This window comes from Canis aureus, chromosome X (assembly GCF_053574225.1).
Source record: "Canis aureus isolate CA01 chromosome X, VMU_Caureus_v.1.0, whole genome shotgun sequence".
In the NCBI taxonomy this organism is placed as follows: domain Eukaryota; kingdom Metazoa; phylum Chordata; class Mammalia; order Carnivora; family Canidae; genus Canis; species Canis aureus.
In genome coordinates, this window is record NC_135649.1 from 104,330,738 (window position 1) to 104,355,170 (window position 24,433).

A 24,433-nucleotide genomic window follows, 5' to 3' on the forward strand; every position below is an offset into this window, starting at 1 on the left:
GCAACATGTTAGAAATATCTGTACTTCCATCCAACTGTATGGCAAACCTCCCACACTGCATAATTTGTTCTAATGCTTGTTTCTCCCAGTCTGCAGCAATGTTTTCTGTATGTCTTCTAAATAGATTTGACTGACAAAGGAATGCATTTTAGTTTGACATCACTTTTTTTCCCTTCATACTAGAGCAGCCAGTTTTACTGTGGCATGAAAAGCATCTGTTTCTGCGGTGGTATGAGACTTGGTTTTTCTTTATTGAATTACGGAAATTTGAAAAAGGCTTTTCACATTTGTCATCGCGTGCCATGGTGTTTTGCAAAGGACTGGACTGAGTATCACATCTTGAAACATTGCTGAAAAAAATCATAGAGGTTGGTCTTCATGTTCTGGATGCTTTGCTTTTCAGTATCATTGGTAACTACTGCAGCTCCATATGATCATTACCTGAAATCTCAAGGTAAAATAGACACTCCAGGTGAAATTTAATGCTAATGGTAGCAGATATTTGAAATAGCCCTCTTTGTGTTAATTGTCTACTCAGCTGTCTTCCTGTGGCTCTGACTGGATCTTCATTGTTGACACCTGGTGATGTGGCTGATGGACGACTTCTGCAAGGAGTAGAAGGGTCAGCTCTGCCACATTCTTGTCATTTGCCTGCGCTTATATGATTTCTACTTTCATATTTCATTGTGGGAAATGCTTTAAGCCGCTTGATCTTATGAGCACTGGTTTAGTTAAAACTGTGTAATAGAATCAGTAATGCTTCTTGTTTTTTAACCTGAAAAATAAATCTAAGCACAAGCGTTGCTCTCTAATGGACTGTCTTGCCCATCCCACATTAGAAACCCCTGGTCTCGATATTCTAGATCTTGCCCTTGGATCCAGCAGTGAGGGAGAGAACATATTCAGACTGCATGTTTGGCCTCTTATAGACATGCTCTTTTAAGCTGCTTTTTGGTTCTGAAGCTCTGCCTTGCATGGAGGGTGCTGCAGAGACAAACATAAGAAACAGGTGGTCTTGGGGATCCCTGGGTGGCTCAATGGTTTGGCACCTGCCTTTGGCCCAGGGTATGATCCTGGAGACCCAGGATCGAGTCCCACATCGGGCTCCCTGCGTGGAGCCTGCTTCTCCCTGTGCCTGTGTCTTTGCCTCTCTCTCTGTCTCTCATGAATAAATAAATGAAATCTTAAAAAAAAAAAACAGGTGGTCTTGGGGCACCTGGGTGGCTCAGTCAGTTAAGCGTCTGCCTTTGGCTCAGATCATGATCCCAGGGTCCTGGGAGCAAGCCTCTGCATTGGGCTTCCTGCACAGTGAGGAACCTGCTTCTCCCTCTTCTCCTCCCCCATTGCTTGTGTTTTCTTTTTCTCTCTCTCAAATCTAAAAAAAAAAAAAGGATTGTGTTTATGAAGGCATTGTTGTTGAGTATGTTGGTTCCAACACAGGGCATAACTCAGCATGCCTCTTATGGCAGCACCACTGGAGGAATTTCTATAAAATTCGGCATCGGGAAATGCTGTGCTTCCCTTCAGTAGCTATTTTGTTTTTCACTTACAGACAATATTAACTTTGTCTTTCTCCTTGCTTGGACTGCTGAGAGCTTAAAGTCATTTTTGTGACCCGCCCAAAGTGTAGAGAATCAGGATAGGTATTTGTGCATGCTCACTTTGCTTCTGACCTTTGTTGAAACCCATATTTCCTCCCTCAGCCCAGATCTTGCAACTATTAAATTTTCAAAGTTTATTATTTTTTGAAGTCACCTCAAGTCCTTTGGGGAAGGAGATGGGATATGAATAAGATAGAAGCTTGTTACTGATGTTCAGTATAAACTCTTTAAGCTCAGTGGCCAAAGAAAAATTTATTTAGGGTATGGAATTTTTAAATCTCTAGGTTAAAAATGATTACTTTCTATTGCCAATAGCATCTATGCATTTCATGAATCTAAGGTTCCATTCATTAGGAGATAGAGTCCCATTGCAGGGATGTTACAATGTCAGGAAATTGCCGATACTGATTTTAAGACATTTCTTGTAAGACCCCTTCCTAATCTTGGAGATGTTAAAATGTGGGGGGAAACATACATTCTAGAATAAGTATTATTAGAATAGTTTCATTTAGTACAGTTTTATTTAGTTTAGAATAGTATTATTTACAGTACATTTCAGAAGGTGGCACATGGGTGTGAGGGGGTTATTGCTTATGGGTGATCACTGCTTTAAGGAAGCCAGTATCACTAGGGCGTAATAAAATTTCTGATCTCTGGTCACTGGAAGGGCAGTAATCACTAGCCTGGCCTCAATGGAGGTGTTCACATATTGGTTTAAAAGTGGGCTGCTTATGAGGGAACTCTAGATATAGTTGGAAAATGTATATTTTTCAAAATATTTAAGACAATCTTTAAAACTGTGCTATACTTTTGCTTTTAACTAATTTCAAAATATTTATTCTCAACAATAGAAAAATGAATCAGGGACAGATTATTCTCAGAAGAAAATACAAATGGCTAATAAACATTTGAAAAATGTTCAATCTTTTTTGTAATCAAAATAATGCAAATTGAAACAGCGTGATGCCATTTTTTGGTCTATAAAATTGGCAAAGATAATACTCAGAGCCAGTGAGATGGCAGCAAGCTAGGTGCTTTCATACATTGTAATATGAGTATAAATGAGACAGCTTTTGTAGAAGCTAATTTACCAATACATGTTAAAATGTTCTACAAATATTTATCTTTAAAATGTTCATACCCCTGGTCTAAATAATTCAGCTCCTAGGCATCTATCCTAAGGAAATAATCAGAGGTTCAGAACTATGTTTAGAATGTTATTTATATTAGTAAAATATAAACAGCTTAATATTCAACAACAGAGATATTTAAATTATGTTTTTTCTATTCAGTAGAATGCCTTATAGCTATCAAAATTAGTGAGAGTTAAATGGGAAATAATTTGTACCTTCTCATTTTCCTGTGTATCTAAAACTTCTTTAAAAAATAGTCTATTGAAAATAACAGTGAGGTGGATTTAGAGAAGTCTGGACTCCTGAGAGGGTGGGGCATGTCATAAAGTGGCCACGCTGGTGCAGTTGAGCAGCTTGAGTCTCATCATACACCCTACTGGAGCCTGATATCATTAGTGTTGGGTGGGCCAAGCCTGGGGGAGGCTGCTCAGCATAGTGGGCAACCAGTTACCCAGAACTTTTGGAAAAAGAAATGACTTTATCGAAAGGGCTATTCTTCAAATTTATCTTACCACTCAATTTAACCATGGCCTATTATGTCTCATTTGGAGGTACCTACCAATCTCTCCTCTCAGGACCTGCACCAACCAGTGCTTGCCTCCAGGCCAACTAGAGTGTCTACCTTTATGACTTACCTTCTTTCACCTACGTCATAGTTTGTGGTGCCCCTTTCTTTCAAAATAGAAAAATGAACAGATAAATTAGGTGTTCCTGTTTCTCTTCTGTCTTTTTATTTATTTATTTTTAATATTTATTTATTTATGATAGTCACAGAGAGAGAGAGAGAGAGAGGCAGAGACATAGGCAGAGGGAGAAGAAGGCTCCATGCACCGGGAGCCCGACGTGGGATTCGATCCCGGGTCTCCAGGATCACGCCCTGGGCCAAAGGCAGGCGCTAAACCGCTGCGCCACCCAGGGATCCCCTCTTCTGTCTTTTTAATTTTAACATCCTATCTCTGGGATATGATGCCCCTGCTTTTCATTATCTTGCCTAAAAGAATCATGCTTGAATATTTGAGTCTCTGGGCTAGAGAAAAAGCGGGTATGGAACCACCTGATAACACCCTTGAAAATAGTGAGGTTGAAGACTAGATGATATAATAACCCGGCCATACTGAGAAAACACTGTCCATGTAGTTAAGATCCCAAAGTTGTTAATATGTATGCATAACATATCAGAAAGCCCTAAAAGAAATACAGAAAATGTTAACAATGGTTGTATTTGGGAAGTAGACTTATTGGTGAATTTTGCTTTCCTTGATTTTTCCCAAGGTTTCCGTAGTATATATCATGATGATAAGAAAAAGGTAGGAAACACTGGTAATTATATTTCATATGCAGCTTAATCTTTATCAATAATCATTATCCATAATTCCCTTGCCAGTTCTTTATCAGCAATTTTTCTCTCTTCAGTGACTCTAAATTCCTCCATTCAACAAATGTTTATCCAGAACTTTGTCAGGTACTGCCCTAGGAACTAGTGATAGAGCAATGCATAGGACAGACCAAGTCCCTGTTTTCTTAGAGCTGCCAGTAGTCAGAGGATATTGGCCATAAATATACAATGTCTCCCCATTAGACAACCAGAACCTTGCCTCAGCCTACACTCATGCCCCGAGCTCAATGAATGGATGCAGTTCTAGTGGCTTTGAATATCATTTATATTCCTAGGGTTTTTTAACCTGTTACGCTATAGTTCTCTGTCCCCAACTTCAGACTTGTAAATCCAACCACCTACCTGATAGCTCCACTGGGAGATCTAATAGGTATGTCAAACCAAATGTGTGAGAATGGAATTCTCAATTTCCCCATCCTGTCCCTCCCACCCTCAAACCTACTCTGCCAGTGTCTTCCCCATGTTAGAGAATGGCAGCGCCATCTTTATAGTTCTTCAGGCCAGTAACTTTGGAGTTACTTTGCTTCCTCTAATTCTTTTATGCTCTACATTCAATCCATTTCAATTTTTATTTATTCAAAATCTATCCAGAATCTGACTACTTCTCACCACCTCCCCTGCTATCACCCTGGTCCCAGCCACCATCTACCTACTCTTGACTGATGATTATACCAGTTATCTTAGTGGTTTTCTTGGTTCTGCCTTTGACCTTTGAGAGTTGAACCTTAACATAGCAGCCAGGTGGTCCTGTTCAGACTCAGATCATATTCCTTCTTGTTCAGAACAGCATCCTAAAAACCCCATACCATTTGATGTCTCTGATCTCCTTTGTACCTCACCTCTCTGACTGTATCTCTTACTACTTTTTGTTCACTTCCTCCAGGCATATAACCCTTCTTGTTATTCCTGGAAGAAGCTGGGCATGCTAGTGCCTCAGGGCCTTTGCACTTGATTTTTCTTCTGCTTGGAGTGTTCTTTCTCCGCATGGCTCAATTGGTCCTTTATATCTGACACATATATCAACTCCCTTGGCTGTCCTATTTATAGATAAACCCCTGGCGGTTTAGCACTGCCTTCAGCCCAAGGCGTGATCCCAAAGACCCAGGATCGAGTCCCAGGTCCGGTTCCCTGCATGGAGCCTGCTTCTCCCTCTGTGTCTCTGCCTCTCTCTGTGTGTCTCTGATGAATGAATGAATGAATAAATAAATAAATAAAATAATTTTTTAAAGATTTTGATCCCAGGATCATGCCCTGAGCCAAAGGCAGATGCTCAACCATTGAGTCACCCAGGTGTTCCAAACCCCCTACATTCTTTATCCCCCTTCCTTGCTTTAATTTTTTTCTAAGCATTATCACCTTTTAACATATTAGGCATTTCACGTTCTTTTTTGTTGTTTATTATCTTTAAGGATCACAAAGGCAGGGTTCTTCAGGTCTTTTTTTTTGGTTCCCTGGTGTATCCTCAGAACCTAAAACTAGTGCCTGGCATACAGCAAGCCCTCAAGTAGTGTTTGTTGGATGTTGGAAGCATGAATAGAGGGTAGACAATTTAAATTGTTTTTAAAAGCTCAGATGAGTTTTAAATGTTCCATATACCTGAGAATAATATCATTTAACAGTTAGTTTATAAATAATAGTTGTTTTTTTTTTTTAAAGTACTCCTGTTTTTCTGTTAGACACCTTTCCCTGACATTTGGAACACTTGATCCTGGATTAAATTTCCTGCATCTCTGAATTCCCAAGATAGGAAATATTTCTTTAAATCTATTTTAAAATTAGATAAATTATATGAATGTGTTCTCATGTAAAAATAAAACAAAATAACAGACATAAATGGAGTAAATGATGAAAACATCTTTTCATCTCTTCTCCCAATGTGATCTTTTTCCCCAGGGGTAACCCCAGTTAATTTGTTGTATCTCCTTCTAGGCCAGTGCCATCCAATAGAACTTTCTGTGATGATAGGAGTGTTTTATATCTGTGCTAATATAGTAGCAGCCGCTAGCTACATTTGATTATTGAGCACTTAAAATGTGGCTAGAATGACTGAGAAATGGAGTTTGTAATTATATTTCATTAATTTCATGAAATAAAATTTGAATTTAAAGAGGCACATGTAGCTAATGGCTATCCTACTAGGCAGCACAGTTCTAAACTATTTCTACAGTTAACTATTTCTCTCTCTCTCTCTTTAATCATACATGATATCCTACTATATAACCTGTATACATATTATACATCGTGCTTTGTCACTAGCAAAATTGTTCTAAAAATTGTTCCTCATCTGTGTGTATGTATCTTACTGTTTTTAATGGTGCCTATTACTTCATAATCTGTGCCTACCATACTTAGCTAGATGAAAAATAGATATTTCTTGGTGCTGAGCCATGTGCTAGGCATCCTTTTTCTCCACTCCACTGGCATCTGTCAAGGCTTTGCAGCAGCTGCCTAATCTGAGATTCCGCATAATCACTGACACAGTCCAAGAATCTAGTGATTTACATATGTTAGGCCCTATGGTCAAGTATAAAATCTACTCTTTCTTCCCTGTCTTCAGAAGATGAACATATTCTAATCTCAAATAAAATCCTGCCTTAAAAACTATGTTCAGCAGCTGGTAAATACAAAACTAACAGAATGAGACTGAGGGCTGTGATTTTGTGATGTCTTTTTCTAATTCTGATTTTGCAGTTCTGAAGCTGGTGATTCCTGAGGCAAAAGGCCTAAATGGGAGAAATAGATTCTTTCTGAAGTCCTGTCTCTGTCTCTTTTGCAAATTCTGATAGAAATACCATAATGTTGCCATAAAATTCTTTCCTACTGGAGGACATTCTTGAGATGGTTATGACTTTATTAACTATGGGTAATTCATTTTTCAATTGATCTCTGTGCTTCTAACATGCCTCATCAACATTTGCTAGTTAACGTTTATTGAGCCTGGCAGCCATACTATTATATATACTCTATCATTCAAGGCCCTGTAGAGAGACAGACAGCTCACTCTTAATGGGAGATATGAAAAAGCACTTAATGAAAGGGACTATTTACAAGAGTGTGGGCAGAGCTTCAGGAAACCTCAAGGGATAGTATGCACCCTAGGCCTGGGTATGTTAGGGGTTGTCACTCCTAGGTTTGAAGGGGTAAGGGGAGATCGTGATTACCAGAACTTTGCAGAGTGCTCTATAAAGAGGGGACTCTCAACAAAAGCTGTGGATTTTGGTAAGAGGACAGAAAAAACATACTGCTTCCTAGCAGGAAGGAAGCCATGGGGAAAGGTATCCTGAGCTCCCTCTTGTTCTGCCCTCCGGTGTTTTGCATACTTCTCATTGACCCCACCCAATATGAAGCAGAAAGGCCCTGGAGCCCATTGGTGGTGCAGCGCATACAGGAAGCCGTACAGAGAAGAGTAGAGAAGGGTAGGAAGAAAGTAGATTCTGGAGAAGTAGAAGGAAGATACTACTCATACATCATTTCATTTAGTCCTTACATCAGCTTCAAGAGGTAGATCATTTTATTAACTCCCTTTTATAGGTGAGGATGCTGAAGGTTAGAGAGGTTAAGGACAAGCAATTTCTTTTTAAAGATTTATTTATTTATTTGACAGAGAGAATAGGAGTGCATGAGCGGGGATGGGGGGGGCAGAGGGAGAGGGAGAAGGAGAGGAGCAGACTCCCTGCTGAGGGCGGAGCCCAGGATGGGGGCTCAATCCCACTATCTTGAGATCATGACATGAGCTGAAATCAAGAGTCTGCCACTTCACCTATTGAGCCACCCAGTTGCCCCAGGACCAGCAGTTTTCAAAAAATCAAATGGATATTAAATAATGGAGCTAAGATTTGAACTCAGGCCTATCTGGGTGGATTGTCCTATTGCAGGTAAGAAGAGCATAGCATAAACAAGCAATTCTGCAGCTGGCTGTCACCATCAGCAGTACTATGCTACATTCTGATTGGTTGATTAGTTCGCTGTCTGATTGGTACAGTTGTACAATTGACGCACATTGTGTAAGTACAGGTTCTATTGAGGTTTTTTTCACTCAACTGACGTTTGTGTATTTTATGTAATGTCTGATAGCTTTTTAAAAATTATTTATTTATTTTAAGCAATCTCTACACCCATTATGGGGCATGAACTCATGACCCCGAGATCAAGAGTTGCTTGCTCTTCCAACTGAGCCACCCAAGCACCCCATGTAATGTCTAATAGCTTTTAAGTAAATATTTGACAGTGTCTAATTGAACACATTTTGCAAATGAAATGCCCAATATCTAAAGTCTTTCCCTGTAAAAAGCATAATGGGAGGGGCGCCTGGGTGGCTCAGTGGGTTAAGCAGTGGACTCTTGATTTCAGCTCAGGTCATGATCTGGGGTCTTGAGATCGCACCCTGTGTCAGGCTCCACGCTCAGTGGGGAGCCTGCTTGAGATTCTCTCTCCCTATGCCCCCACTCACCCTCACACACTTGCTTTCAAATAAATAAATCTTTTTTTAAAAAAGCATGGTGAGAATGTGGCTTTGGTATGATACAATATAGTTTACATTACCAGAACCTATATGATGAATGGGCAACATAATCACATGCAATGACTAGGTGTTCTGAAATCCTAAATCAGGTAGAAAGAAGTTTAATTGCAGTCTAGCTCTAAGTCTGTGGTCTGGCAAGGTCCTTGCACATATTAGATTCAGGGCACAGGGCCAGGGCTTCTTAACCCTTTAAAATCCTGTCTTTTCTGCTAAACATAAAAATTTCATGTGACTCCCCAGCCCTGAATTTAGAATATGGATACCTAGGGGGCATAGTCTATCCTCTTACAATGTCTACCAGTTCAGAAGCTTAATTTCTATGTATGTTAAAAAAAGGTAGGGCTTTTTTTTTCCGGATATGAAATTCCTGAAAATTGAATATGCCTTTTCAAACTAATACCTCCTATTCTAAAAGGGCCACCCTTCACCTTTGAGGATTTCTGCCCCAGAGCAAGTTCTGTTCCTTTCCTTATTTCTCTTCGACGTATGCACCCTCCAAACATCTAGCATCATATGAAATACATAGCAGATGTTTGTAAACATTTAACAATGTGACCCGGCTGGTGTGGGATCTAAGCTGTGGCTTGCCAGTAACTAACTATATGTCAGTCATCTGACCTACTACACCAAATCTGGGTGAAAAATATGGTCACATCCTTTGGTTTTCTTTTCTTTTTAAAAGATTTTATTTATTCATGAGAGACACAGAAAGAGAGGCAGAGACGTAGGCAGAGGGAGAAGCAGGCTCCATGTGAGGATCTTGATACAGGACTCGATCCTAGGACCCCGGGATCATGCCTTGAGCCAAAGGCAGATGCTTTGAGCCACCCAGGCATCCCTCTTTTTTCTTAAAAAAAATTTTTTTATTTGACAGAGAAGGAGAGAGAGAGAGAGAGAGCATGAGTGCGCAAGCCCAGGGATCACGAGAGGGAGAAACAGGTTCCCCACAGAGCAGGGAGCTCAATGCAGGGCTCAATCCCAGGACCCCAGGATCATGACCTGAGCCGAAAGCAGACACTTAACCTACTGAACCACCCAGGCGCCCCTCCTTCTCTAATTACTAGGAAGTCCATGTCTCCTTTTCAAGGCCCCTCTATCCTAATTGTCTAAGAATCCTTTGAGTTTCCTCAGTTCAAAGGGAACCAGAAAGGTAACTGAGTCTGAGGGATGTAACGCTGCTGTTACTTCCTGCTGCCATTTGGTGTCTCTGTTGAAGACAGATTCTGTATAGTTCATTGGAGATAGATCTCAGAGCTGTAAAAATAAATGAGCTAATAGATTTAAAGTGCTTAGTGTGTAGATGGCTATATGGTACTGCATAGGCCCTCAAAGATTTAATTATGTTACATTATTGAGCATCAGTTTTATGTGTTATTTAGGGCCTAGACCCAGAGGATCCCTGGAACCATCCCAGGTCTGGCAAATGGTAAGGAAGAGATGGGGGTGTGGGGCCTCTACAAGCTGATATGTATATATAGATCTATAGACCTATATCTATATGTATAGATATACATAGATAGCTAGGTAGAGATACATAGAGATATATCTTTCTATGTATCTCTGTGTGTATTTTTTAAAGATTTTATTATTTATTCATGAGAGACAGAGAGAGAGGGGCAGAGACACAGGCAGAGGGAAAAGCAGGCTCCATGCAGGGAGCCTGACGCGGGACTCGATCCCAGATCTCCAGGATAACGCCCTGGGCTGAGGGCAGATGCTAAACCACTGAGCCACCCAGGTGTCCCTGTGTATATGTTTCTATAGATCTATCTCTATATCTATAGCTCAGAGTCCAGGTTGGACCAGCCCCCTGCCTCTCTCTGGAGCTTCTGGTTATCTTACTCCCGTTTTCCTGCAGTTGGTTTGCTCCTTGTAGGTGGCGGGGACAGAACCTGAGTAGCTTAAGATTTCGTGTAAATCAAATGATTTGTTCTGGTTCAGAGAAGGAATTCTGGGATGTTTGAAAAATATTGGTTGAAGCCACAGGGCTGGTTGTTGGTAGCTGGGCCTTAACCAACGTCTTCCTGAATATAGAGCTTGCCTCTAAACTGAGGGGGTAATCTGCCTCATTTTGGAAGGCAATGTTTTGGCAATGTTCAAGTCTATGGCTCATTAATATCTGGATTCTCCTCATTCCAAGCATAGTGCCTTGTACATACCGAGGAATACCCCTTCTCCTTGTCAACTGCTGTTAAATATGATCACATGTCCCCAAACACACATGTATACATGTGTGCACATATGCACATGCAAGCTCATTTATGAACTCTGTTTGCCTTCTCTTTGCTTCTTTCTTTTTCCTACTTCTAGGCTACGATAATTCAGAAAAATATACAGAGTGCATATAAACCTTTTTCTTTACCTTTGAGTAACTATCATTGTTTTACAACTTTCTCTGTCTCTGCTTTAATTACCAGGCTTCACACTCTCTAGAACACACCTTTCTTGGAAAATGACAATACCTTATTTTTTTAATAAACTTTGCAACTGGCACATAAAAGGTCTGTCAAAAAAAAAAAAGATTCACTGTCCGTGTATATTAAAGGTTAATGAATCATAAAATTTAACCCCATTTGCCAATCCATTTACCTATTTACGTTGTATCCTAAAAGTTCATTCACAAGTCAATTTGCTTTGTTTTTAGGGAGAACTACATTGTCTATTATATAGTATTATATATAATAATACATACTAATAGTAATAATGGCCACAATTGATTACCAGGTACTTTACATACAGTATTTTGTTGTTTCACAGCAACCCTGCATGATAGGTACCCATTTTACAGATGAAACTGAACTTCATCTAAGGAACATCCATCCATCCATCCATCTATTTATTTAGATTTATTTATTTTGGGGGGAGGGAGGAGGGAGCAGGGAAAGAGTGAGAGAATCTTAAGCAGACTCCCCGCTGAGTGGGGAGCCCAATGTAGGGTTCAATCTCACTACCCTGAGAACATGACCTGAGCTGAAATTAAGAGTCAGAAGCTCAATAGATTAAGCCACCCAAATGTCCCTTATTTTTAAAAAAGATCTATTTATTTTAGAGCATGTGCCCTTGGGCCCCCATGAGTGTGAGTTGGGGCAGGGGCAGAGGGAGAGAATCTTCAAGCAGACTCCCCACTGAGCAGGGAACCTGGCATGGGGCTCTATCCCATGAACCATGATGATGAGATCATGACCTGAGCTGAAATCAAGAGCTAGGCACCCCATGGAATGTCCTCTTAAAATTAGACAAAGTCAAATACATTTCTTGTCCTGCAGATAGCACCTGCTAAAGGGGCATAGACAGGCCACCCATGGCCTCCCTCTCCATTCCTTGTCCTTTTACCAGCCACAACCTGTGGGCCCCAAGTGGGTGTCTGATTCAGTGGCAGCCCATTCTGGTTGTGGCCTGCTTTGAGAAGATGAGCTCAATCAGTCTGATTCTCCTTTAGGAATTTGAATGGGGAAACATGGAAAGAAGTAGTAAGTTGGTTGGAGCTGGGGCTGAAAGACTCAATCAGAAGTTGATGAGTGTTAGGAAGGGAAGCCAATTGTCACAGGTGAGCTGCTGGTTACAGGGGAGTAAAGGTAAGCAGAGACTTTACTGTAGTGGACAGATATAGGGTAAAGGGGAGTGGGACAGGAAGCATCAGGTGCAGAGAGCCAACAGGTGGGTGCAGAGCAGTCTGGAGCCAAGCGCTGTACCTTTCCTATCTCCCCCACCCCCACACACGATTTCTATGATTGTTGAACCTTAAAATAATCCTTTACCTCTTGAGCTGTTTTGAATGAGTCTTGGTTCTTTTCAGTCAAAAGAGCCAAATTAGAATACACAGCCTGTAAGTACTGGCAAAGGGATGTGAGCTGCAGTTTGTGGCTACCGAGCCTCACTGTTACTGTCACTGCACCCCTTTGCTACATTACAGATGCTGCTCTGGCCCACGATGGCCCACGAGGTCACCTTACTGGACTGAAAAAGAACCAACAATGGACCCAAGTGTCCTGAACCCGCGTCCCCAGTCTTGGTTTACTTTCAGAGCCCTGAACGGGAATGTGGGGGTTAAGAACGTCTCAGGCAACTGGAAGGTCTCCAAACAAGCCTGGGGCAGGACTCCAGCTTCCAGGGCGGAAGGTGCTACAATGGGGAGAGGGGTGGGGGCAGGGCAAGGACTGCTGCTTGGCAGTGCAGAGGAGAACCAGGCTCTTCCAGGACTGGAACTGGTCTTCCCCCTACTTCAACCTCCGGGTCTCACTCAGATCGTGCCTGACGTACATTTGAAATTGTGAATGAGTGACTGATGCCCGAGCGAGTGAATAAACGAGTGGCAGAAGTGGGTCACAGCCCCTGTTCAAACGTGTGGATCATTCTTCAGTCATCTTCTCAAGCTAAGGAACTTTGTGTCTGTCTCTGAGAAACAACCCATGCACCAGTATGAGTACCGCGGACGGTTGACTGGTCGCCTTCAGCTTTAAAAATAGCCAAGACGAGGGGATCCCTGGGTGGCTCAGTGGTTTGGCGCCTGCCTTTGGCCCGGGGTGTGATACTGGAGTCCTGGGATCGAGTCCCGCGTTGGGCTCCCTGCGTGGGGCCTGCTTCTCCCTCTGCCTGGGTCTCTGCCTCTCTCTCTCTCTCTCTCTCTATCATAAATAAATAAATCTTTTAAAAAAACAGCCAAGACAAGGGGATCCCTGGGTGGCTCAGCGGTCTGGTGTCTGCCTTCGGCCCAGGGCCTGATCTTGGAGTCCTGGGATCGAGTCCCGTGTCGGGCTCCCTGCATGGGGCCTGTTTCTGTCTCTGCCTCTCTTTCTCTCTCTCTCTCTCTCTGCCTCTCATGAATAAATAAATTTAAAAAAAATAGCCAAGACGATAGAGCGCCGAGCAGGATAACACCAGAGCCCGGAGACAGCACACGGATGACCCCGGATTGCGTTGGCCCTGTTTACAAAAACACGGCTCCCTTTGTCTTCCCCTGGAGAGAGTGAGGTTTTCATTTTAAGAGGCTGACTTAAAGATGCGGAGCCACTTCCCGGGCAGGCTTCCAAGTGACTACATCCCTCTCCCGGCTGCCTGGGGCGGGGCCTCCAGCCGTCGGTGGCTCGGAGCTACCGCAGGAGCAGTTGGCTGCAGCCCGCCAGAGCCAGAACCGCCGTGCGCTCGGCCTTCCCGGGGCACGGAGGACGGCTTCGGCCTTGCACTGAAGTGACGTCAGAGTTTGCGATTGGCCAGGCCGGGGTGTGTGTGTGAAATACAGGCGATGTCTGCCACACTTCTGAGTATGGCATTTCTTCCGGCCGAGTACCCCGGGCTGTGGGTAAGTGTAAATCTTTGCAGTCGGCCCTGGGTGGTTGTGAAACGTTCAAAGCCGAGCACTGGGACTCTCCAAGGGCATGACTTGGCATATTTTGTCATCCTGCTGGGCCTCAGTTGCCTTCTCTGTGAAATAGGGAGGGTGTCCTCCTGTGTTACGGGAGGATAGAAGAATTTAAGCCATCAGAGGCTGTGGTGGGGCCGAGAAGAGCTAAGCTGTCCAGAGTACCTCCTCTGGTACCTGGCATATAGGAGACAGTGCGGCACTCTCATCGTTTCTGAGCATCAGTCAAAAAAAATAAAATAAAAAGGTTTCGGTAACCATGTCCCTGTTTTTATTTCTAACAGCATAATATTTCTCTGGAAGATGCAGTGGATATATTCTGCTTCTTGATCGTACCTGTGTGGCCAACAGAAATAAGGCTTCAAAGGAAAGTTTGTCAGACTATATTCCCTTTCTCTTTTTCCCTTCTAGACCCTGACTGCACCTGCCCCATTTGCAGATGAAACCAGCTGCCAGTGCCAAGCACCCCACGAGAAACTGACCATTGCTCAGGCCCGCTTAGGAACACCAGGTGAGGCTGTACTTCTTGTTCCCCGAATGGGCTCTGTCCTGACATTTAAAATAGCAGAGAGGCCCATCATTACTTGAGCGGGCCTTGCTTTTGATCAGAGAGTTGAATTGAGAGATTTATAGCACAGTGCGAGAGGGATAAACCCCTGCCCTGATAAGCTCGACCAACCAAACTAAGCAAGTGAAAGAACAGGGATCGGAGCCGCAGCTCTGCCATCATTCTGCAGCTTTGTGCAAGTCATGAGAACGATCTCAATCTGTTTCCTCTTGAGCAAGCAGGGACACTGACACCTGCCTGCTTCACAAGGTTTTGGGGGTGACAAGATTTGGTTAAAAACACCAGAGCCCTGTTTAAACTGTGAAGGCTTATCCAAACCTAAGCTATTACAGTTATTGCCATTTTTAAAAGACTGTGTTTTTAAGCTGTTTCTCCCGGTGTGCCTTAAAGAGCCTGGGCTCTGCGCTGGGAGTGTGTTGATTCATTAACTCCTTTATACCAGAGACGGATATGGAAGAGATTGAGAAACCATCCGGAGAGTTCAGGCATACCTCGTTTCATTGCGCTTCGCTTGAGTGTGCTTTGCAGATGCTGCATTCTTTACAAATTGAAGGTTTGTGGTAACTCTGTGTTGGACAAGTAAATGGGCACTATTTTCCCAACAGTATTTGCTTATTTTGCTTCTCTGTCACATTCTGGTCATTCTTGCAATAGTTCAAACTTTTTCATTGTTCTCTTTGTTATGGTGACCTGTGATCAGTGATTATGATTCACTGGAAGGTCAGATGACAGCCTTCTTTACTATAAAGTGTTATTTTAAGGCAAATACATTGCTTTTTTTTTCAAGATATGCCATTGCATGCTTAATAGACTACAGTATAGTGTAAACATAACTTTTTAAAAGAAGTAATCTCTACCTCCAACCTGGGGCTTGAACTTTAAACCCCTGAGATCAAGAGTTGTGTGCTCTACTAATTGAGCCAGTCATGTCCCCCTAAACATAAGTTTTATATGCCCTGGGAAACCAAAAAATTTACTTGACTCGCTTTATTGTGGTATTTGCTCATTCGTAGTGGTCTAGAACTGAACCTGCAATGTCTCCAAGGCAACGCCTATAATTAAAGAGACAACTTGGTGTGAAATAAAACCCCCAAATAATATGCATGTGTGTGCTTAGGGGTTCAACCTTGCCACACAGATAAGTGAAAGTTTGAAGGAGGGCAGATTCACTTGTCCTGGAACAGTCAGGCAAGACTATGTAGCTGACCTGAATTGGTGGTCTGGGGAGAAGTAAGATTTGGACAAGGTGGGCAGCAAACAGGGGGGTATTCCAGGCTAGTGGGACAGAAGAAGTGAAGGCACAGAGCTAGCCACGTGGGAGTGCATGAGTGGCACTCCTGGTGATTTGGCTGGAGTGCAAACTAAGATTAGTTGAGCAGCTCAGCTTTGAGACATTGAAGACATTGAAGATAGCTCATTTTCCACTCACCATGGCAAAAAGCAAACGTCCCAGGCCTAAGAGAATCTGTGGGACAAAGGACAGTTTGCTTAGTAATAATGGGTATTAAGTGCCTACAATTGCTAAGTTATTTATTTTTTTAAAGGTTTTATTTATTTATTTGAAAGACAGAGAGGGAGAGCCCAGAAGGAAAAGCAGACTCCTCACTGAGCAGGGAGCCCAATGCGGGGCTCCATCCTAGGACCCTGAGTCACGACCTGAGCCAAAGGCAGATGCTTAGCCGACTGAGCCACCCAGGCATCCCTACTAAGTTCTTTAGATGGATCCTGTTACTTCACTCTACAACTGTCTGTGATTAGTACTTAGAGTATTTCCCAGATGAGGGAATGAAGGCTTTAGAGAAGACACAGATCTCCCAAGGTTATTGAGTGAGCAGCTGCCAGTGATCCTCACGCTGGAGGTGTATCAGAATCACTTCAAGGGCTCATTAAACTAGATGGTTGGGCCTCACCCTTGAGTTTTTGGTTCAGTCCACATGGGGTGGGGCCTAGTCATCTGCTTCTCTAGATGAGTTCCCAGGTGCTGCTGCTACAAGGGGATCCACTTGAGGCCACTGGTGGGTGGTCAAGCTGGGATTTGACATCAAACCTGTTTGTGTTCAAGCTTGATCCTTCAACCATGACACTCTGCTTCCTTTTGAAGAGTAGCTTCAAGAGAGTGAGGTGAGGAGGGGAGAGCAGGCAAAGGCAAGAAGAGGCTTGGGAAGGCAGCTCTGAACAGCTAAACCAGTTGTTCCTAGACTTAAGTGTGCAACGAATCACCTGGTAAGCTTATTAAAGAAGCAGGTTTCCTGAGGCACCTGGGTGGTTCAGTCAGTTTAGCATCTGCCTTCAGCTCAGGTTGTGGACTCAGGGTGCTGGGATCGAGCCCCACATTGGGCTCTCTGCTCAGCAGGGAGCCTCCTTTTCCCTCTCTCCTTTACCCCCCTGCTTGTGCTCTCTCTCTCAAATAAATAATAATCTTTTTTAAAAAGCAACAGATTTCCTGCTCTCTCCTACCCCTGAATCTGAGATGGGGCCTAGACACTTGTATTTTATAACTAATAGCCAGTTGATTGTGAACTTGGTGGTCTATAGACCATACACTGTTCTCTACTGACCCAAGCAATAAATCCAAAAGCTGCAATGGAAGTCCAGGTAGTTATGAAAGAACTAATTTAATCTAAAGTTAAAGATTGAGCTTCAGGCCACCAAAGAAGATGACCCTACCTTTCTAGGGAAATGGAAGTAGAACGTACTCTGCATCTGCTAGGTGCTGCATGCTGTACTCCATCTCATTTGGTCTTTGCATTTGACAGTAAAAGCTGTCAGATGGGTAATACTGTGTCCTTCCTTGAGGACTTGGAGAACAGAAAAGTAGTTTGTCAGATGTCCTAGCTGACTGGGTAGAGCTAAGATTCGCCAAGTCCTTTTTACCTCAAATCTCTGCTATGTTCACCCATACAAAAGGCTGCCCTGTGCAGCCCAGGCCACAGCTGACCATGGAGCTCAGTGAAAACAGGCTTTGAACTGGAAGGTAGAAGGGGTATGAACAAGACACACACGGTGGCTGTGACCTTCTATAGCAATAGGGTGGTCTGTCTTGCTCACTGTGGTTTCACCAGCACCTAGCAGCATTCTGGTCAAATACTGTGCGCTCAGTAAATATTTTGTGATTGACTGAGAGAATGACTGAGTGAATGAATGGAAGTTTGGGACAAGAGGAGGAGCTTGCCCTCTGGAAATAAAATCGGAGGGTTGGGTGTGATGCTCTGAGCCAGCATCAAGCTGATTGGGTGAGATTGGGCACCTGTACATTGTCTAACCACCAAGCGGTTTAAACCCTGAGAACCAAGTTAGAATAAGATGGTGGTGCATTTTGAAATAGCTATGTCGTGGGCTCTGTGGAACATGGGTCACCACGGGAGGAGTGCGATGGAGCAAACGTGAGCTTTTCATACTAGAAGAGAAAGTCTCCTGTTATCTCATGTGATGACCCTGGGAAATTATCCAAGAGAATTTGTGATGTTGAGGGACACCTGGCTGGCAGAGGCAGGAGGGACACATTTTTGTTAGAAATTCCTTTATTGGGGTGCCCGGGTGGCTCAGTTGGTTAACCGTCTGCCTTCAGCTCATGTCATGATCTTGGGGTCCTAAGATTGAGCCTTGCCTGGGCTCCCTGCTCAGCAAGGAGTCTGCCTCTCTCTCTACTTCCACCCCTTCCCCTGGCTTGTGCTCTCTCTCTCGAATAAATGAATAAAATCTTAAAAAAAAAAAAGAAATTCCTTCATTTAGAATGTCTAGCATCCATATTAAAATGTGGCAAGATGTTCTTTGATTACCTAGAAGGCACATGATAGTTTCATTTATTTTTTAAAAATTTATTTATTTATTTATTTATTTGAGAGAGAGAGAGAGAGAGAGAGAGAGAATGAGCAGGGGGGAGGGGCAGAGGAAGAGGGAGATGCAGACTCCCTCTGAACAGGGAGCCTGATGTGGGGCTCCATCCCAGGACCCCGAGATCATGACCTGAGCCGATGGTAGATGCTTAACTGACCAAGCCACCCAGGCACCCGGCACATGATAGTTTTAGACCACACTCTGATAATCATTGTTTTATTAGAGTAGTGGTCCTCTGAGCTACTTAGAATCCTCTGCATTGTTAAAGCAGACTTCACCCACAAAGTGTCTGATGGAGTAGGTCTGGGGTGGGCTGGAGAATGTGCATCTCTAACAAGTTCCCTGCTGATGCTGCCTGTCTTAGGACCTCACTGCCAGAACCACTGATGAAGAGTAACCGTTGGTAATGATTGGAGGAAGTGACAGGGAGATTATCCAAATATAATTGTTGGAACATTGTGCTGTTAGTAGAAAACAAAAAAAAATCATTGCTTTTTTGGAGCGTTTGGTAATTTTCAAGACGACTAAGCAATTACCTTTTTGTGGTGCTGTCTTGAGTGTTCCATCAAAGAGACAAAACAGACATAATTTTGGGGTTTATAATGTACTTCAAGTTTATAGTTATAACTGAAATCTTTATCTCCTTTCACTGGCCCTATTCTATGACTTAGTACAATTGTCTACAGTATGTTTTGCAATTGTAGGTCTGCCCAAACGGGCTGGCATATAAATTCTAAAAGAATTTAGGATGATAAACTCTGCTCATTGCTCTTAGCTCCTGGACGTTCTCTGTGAGCCACAAGAGAAAAGAACACAGTAGAGCAATTGGAATTGTCAACTTTGATCATAGCTCAACTAGTCCAGCTGTGGAACTATGACCATGCAAGGTTTCATATATATATATCTGGAGACTGAGAATCACTTCTCTGTCTTCAGATAAAGGAAAAGTCCAAGTGGTTATTTCGTAGGCTCCTTTTTATCACAGCTGCCTTTTTTCTTAAAAGCTAATTCAGTTCTAATTGCCTATTTTCTTTCTCAAAGGGAGATTTGTATTGTTTCATTTCCATGGTGCGTAGAGTTTGCCAAACTCATTTTTCAAGAGCTACCTCAATGAATTTTGCCTTATTTGTGTGCACCTGTACTATACTTTTCTTTAAATATACCCTTTTTTTAAGAAGAGTTATTTGAGAGAGAGAGAGAGAGAGCGCACATGAGTGTGAGCAAGCACAAGTGAGAGGGGCAGAGGGAGAGGGAGTGAGAATCTGAGGCAGACTTGGTACTGAGTGTGGAGCCTGAAGTGGGACTTGATCTCTCGACCCTTAGATCACAACCTGAGCTGAAACTGAGAATCAGACACTTAACCAGCTATGCTGCACAGACACCCCTAAAAATACTTCTTTAAAATTTAAATTTAATGTATTTAAAAAACTAACATCAACCACTATCAGTAAATGTTGGCTATAAGTAGAAGGAAATTATAAAGTTTATATAAAGCTATAAAGTATGTATTAGATCTTTAAAGGTTAATTTTTATGTCCCCCTTTTTGCACATCAGTTGTGCACAAAACAATACTAGTTATCATAAGTAGTGGGTGTTTAGTATTAATCTCTTTTTTAAAAGAACTCATATTGAAATGTAGGTTTCTAGAAGGCACCATGAGTTAAAAGAAAGGGCAGTGATGTTTGGTTTGTACTCAAATTTCATTGTAGTTGAGTTGCATGATATTGGATAAGCCGCTTAACCAGGCTGAGCTTCCATTGCCCCTCTATGAAATAAGGATAATAAGTCCATTCTCCTGCATACATTACAGAGCTGATGCAAAGGTTAAGTGAAAGATACGTGCTTTGTAAATCATATAGACTTTTTAAGCACTGTTTAAATGTAGGGTAATAGCCATAATCAAAAATGAATAGGGGCACCTGAGTGGCTGAGTCGGTGAAGCATCTGCCTTCAGCTCGGGTCATGATCCTGGGGGCCTGGGACATAGGCCCACATCAGGCTCCCTGCTCAGTGGGGAGTCTGCTTCTCCCTCTGCCCCTCCCCTCCACTCATGTTCTCTCTATCTTTGTCTCTCAAATAAATAAGTAAAATATTAAAAAAAAAGAATAATCCTTTGGTGGTTGCCTGAGTCTGAAGGAATACCAAGAAATGCTAGAACACAGCCCACAAAAACGTGAGTTAGGGTGTAATGCAGTTGGTGATTGCCTCCTGTCTGGCCATGTGGCAGGTATATGTTTAACTTTTTAACTGACTGCCAAACTGCTCTCCAGAGTGATTGTATCATTTTACATTCCTACTGGCATTGTTTGAGAGTTCCGGTTGCTCTGTACCCACACCGATAATTGCTATGGTCAATATATTTTTAAATTCTTAGCCGTTCTAGGGGTATGAAGTAGTCTATCATTCTAGCTTGAATTTGCATTTCCCTGATAACTAATAATATTAAAGATCTTTTCATGAGCTTGTTTGCCATCCATATATTTATTTTCTTTGGTGAAGTATCTGTTCAATTTTCTTGCCCTTTTTAAAATGAGGTATTTCTTATTATTGAGTTTTGACAGTTCTTTTGTATTCTAGATACAAGGCTTATATCAGATATATATTTTGCATATATTTTCTTCCTGTCTGATTTGCCTTTGTGTTTTTGTAAAAACGTCTTTTGAAGACATGAATTTGAAGTAAGGTCCTATTTATTTATTTATTTATTTATTTATTTATTGGCTTTATTATGTGTCCTTTTGGGTCCTATTCAAGAGATATTTTTAAAAGATTTTATTCATTCATGAGAGAGACACAGAGAAAGAGAGGCAGAGACACAGGCAGAGGGAGAAGCAGGCTCCATGCAGGGAGCCTGATGTGGGACTCGATCCTGGAACCCCAGGATCACACCCTGGGCTGAGGTAGCACTAAACCGCTGAGCCACCTGGGCTGCCCTATTCAAGAAATTCTTTTTTAAGATTTTATTTATTTATTCATGTGAGACACAGAGAGAGAGAGAGAGAGAGAGAGAGAGAGGCAGAGACAGAGGCAGAGGGAGAAGCAGGCTCCACGCAGGGAGCCCGACAAGGGACCCAATCCCGGGTCTCCAGGATCAGGCCCTGGGCTGAAGGCAGTGCTAAACTGCTGAGCCACCAGGGCTGCCCCTATTCAAGAAATTTTTTAAAAATATTTTACTTATTTATTTGACAGAAAGAGAGCACGAGTTGGCGGGAGGGGCAGAGGGAGAGGGAGAAGCAGACTCCTCACTGCGCAGGGAGCCCAGCTCGGGGCTCGATCCCAGGACCCTGAGATCATGACCTGAGCCGAAGTCAGACATTTAACAGACTGAGCCACCGGAGTGCCCCCTATTGACAAAATTTTTGCCAAACCCACAGTCACTAAGATGAGACAGTCAGAAGAGACAGTCACTAAGTCCCGTTTTCTTGCAGGAGTTTCACAGCTTTAGTTCATACATTTAGATCTATGATCCATTTTGAGTTAGTTTTCATATATGATGTGAGGCAAGCATAGCCCCCTCACTGTTTCATTTGTTTGTAAGAGCTGAATAACAAAATAACAAAAATTTGGAGTTGTAAGATCCAGGAAGTTAAAATAATCCAATTTTCCCGCAGTACTATACCACGATCATTATTTGTATCCATGATTCTTAAGCAAATATTCAGCATCATTTTGATGTTATGTGTAATTAATTATATTGAAATTATTTGTAACATGGCAATCAACATGTGCTATACAGATAGGCATTTTACCAGAATATAACATTTATCTGATAGGCCTTACTCTGTCCATTCAGGATAAACAAGAATTTATTTGAAATACTTCTAAAAATTTGAGTCTGTGGGCAGAAAATTTATAATGCTATTGTATTCATTTTCTAGGCTGCATAACATACTGCAGTGGAATTAGTGGCTTAAAACAATGCAGATTAATTATGTCATAATTTCTGTGGGCCAGGAGCCTGGTTTAGCTGAGTCCTCTGCTCAGGCTCCCACAAGATTGCCTTTAAGCTGTCACCCAGGGATCATTTCTCATCTGGAAGCTTGATGGTGATAGGTCCGTTTCCAAGCTCACTCTGGTTGTTTCCTTGGAACCATAAGACCAAAGATCTAGCTTTTTGCTGGTTGTGAGCCAGATGCCACCCTCAGCCCCTAGGAGTCACCTGCCATTCCTGGCCATGTGGTCCTCTGACAACATGATAGCTTGCTTCTTCAAAGCCACCAAGAGAGAAAGAGTGAGTCTGCTAGCAGTATGGAATCTTAGATAGTGTACCATAATCATGGGAATGCCATCCATCATCTTTGCCATATTCAACTGGTTAGAAATAAGTCACAGGTCCCACTCATATTTCAAAGGGCGGAGATGACACAAAGGTATGAACAGCAGGTGGCAGGGACCCCTGGAAGCTACCATAAGGTTTTCTCCCACACGGCCATGGAAGAGCTGGGCTCCCTCTTGGGATCATTGCCAACCCCCCCTCCCCAGCTGCACAGGCCAGTGGTTCCCAGCATAGATGCTCTGGAGAATGCCCAAATGCCTAAAAGGACATCTAGAAAAATCTGAAACAAAAGATTAAGACAAATAAACATACAAGCTTAAAAAAAAGCCACACTCTTGAAACAAGTTTATTGTAGAGAATTTCAAGCATACACAAAAGTAGAACAATATAATGTTCTATGTGTGTGTCATCTATACCTACCACCCACCAACCCATGCTGGTCTCACCCCATGCATGCCCCCATCCACTTTCCCTTCTTTACTTATTTGAAACAAAGTCTGGGGCTCCTGGGTGGCTCAGTGATTGAACGTCTGTCTTTGGCTCAGGTCATGATCCTGGGGTCCTGGGATCGAGTCTTGCATTGGGCTCCCTGCAGGGAGTCTGCTTCTCCTCTCTGCCTCTCTCTGTATCTCTCATGAATAAATAAATAAAATATTAAAAAAAAGAAAGTCCTGGGCTTCCTATCATTGCATCCAGAAATGTTTCTATATAAATGTCGTAAAAAACTAGTTTGTTTTTTTTAAGATTTTATTTATTCATGAAAGACACATGCATACACAGGCAGAGACATAAGCAGAGAGAGAAGTAGGCTCCATGCAGGGAGCCTGATGTGGGACTTGATCCTGGGACCATGGGATCACACCCCAGACCAAAGGCAGGCACTTAACTGCTGAGCCACCCAGGCGTCCTGAAAAAAAAAAACACTAGTTTATTAAAAAAGACTTTATTTATTTGCAAGAGAGAGAGAGTGCATGTGCACACAAGCAAGGGGGAGGGGCAGAGGGAAAGGGAGAAGCAGGCCCCCCACTGGGCAGGGAGCCTGATATCAGGACCCTGAGATCATTACCTGAGCCTAAGGCAGATGCTTAACCAACTGAGCTACCCAGGTGCCCTTAAAAACTAGTTTTAATTATTTATTTTAAGATTTTTAAATTTTTATTTATTCATGAGAGACAGAGGCAGAGACCTAGGCAGAAGGAGAAGCAGGCTCCCCGTGGGGAGCCTGATGCAGGACTCAATCCCAAGACCCCAGGATCACGACCTGAGCGGAAGGCAGATGCTCAAGCACTAACCACCCAGGTGTCCCAAAAAACCAGTTTTTAAAAACATAACCATTATACCATTATTTCACCTAAAAATTAACAGTAATTCTTTAATACCACCAAATATTCAGTGTTCCAATTTCCAATTATCTTATGTCTTCATTTACTGACAATTTAAACTTAAATCCAAATAATGTCTCTACATTCAATATGTTGATAAGTCTTTTAAATCTCTAATCTGCAGACCTACTTCCATTTTTCTTTGTCTTTTTTTTTCTTGAAGTACTCATTTGTGGAAGAGATTGGTTTTTGGTGGTTTTTTTTTGGGGGGGGGTCCTGCACAGTTTCCCAGTCTAGAAGTTGCTGACACACTACAGTTTTAAAAAGTGAGCTTATTGCAAAATCAACTCCACAAATACTCTTCAAAGATTTACTAAATGGTCTTTTTCTCAGTAATTATGTCATCTTTCTTTACTTT

The 24,433-nt window shown here is 42.4% G+C and overlaps 1 protein-coding gene across 10 annotated transcripts in view; it reads left to right on the forward strand.

Annotated features, from left to right (window-relative positions):
• Positions 1-24,433, forward strand: part of PCYT1B (phosphate cytidylyltransferase 1B, choline) — a 131,137-nt gene that overhangs the window by 40,893 nt on the left and 65,811 nt on the right. For 8 of the 10 annotated variants that reach the window (XM_077889089.1, XM_077889084.1, XM_077889086.1 and 5 more), the window contains exon 2: positions 14,423-14,522. In XM_077889089.1, coding sequence (XP_077745215.1) covers positions 14,423-14,522 — 100 coding nt within the window. Of the gene's footprint in view, positions 1-13,728; positions 13,952-14,422; positions 14,523-24,433 lie in introns of those variants that run through there. The other 2 variants (XM_077889090.1, XM_077889085.1) reach the window with 2 other exon arrangements.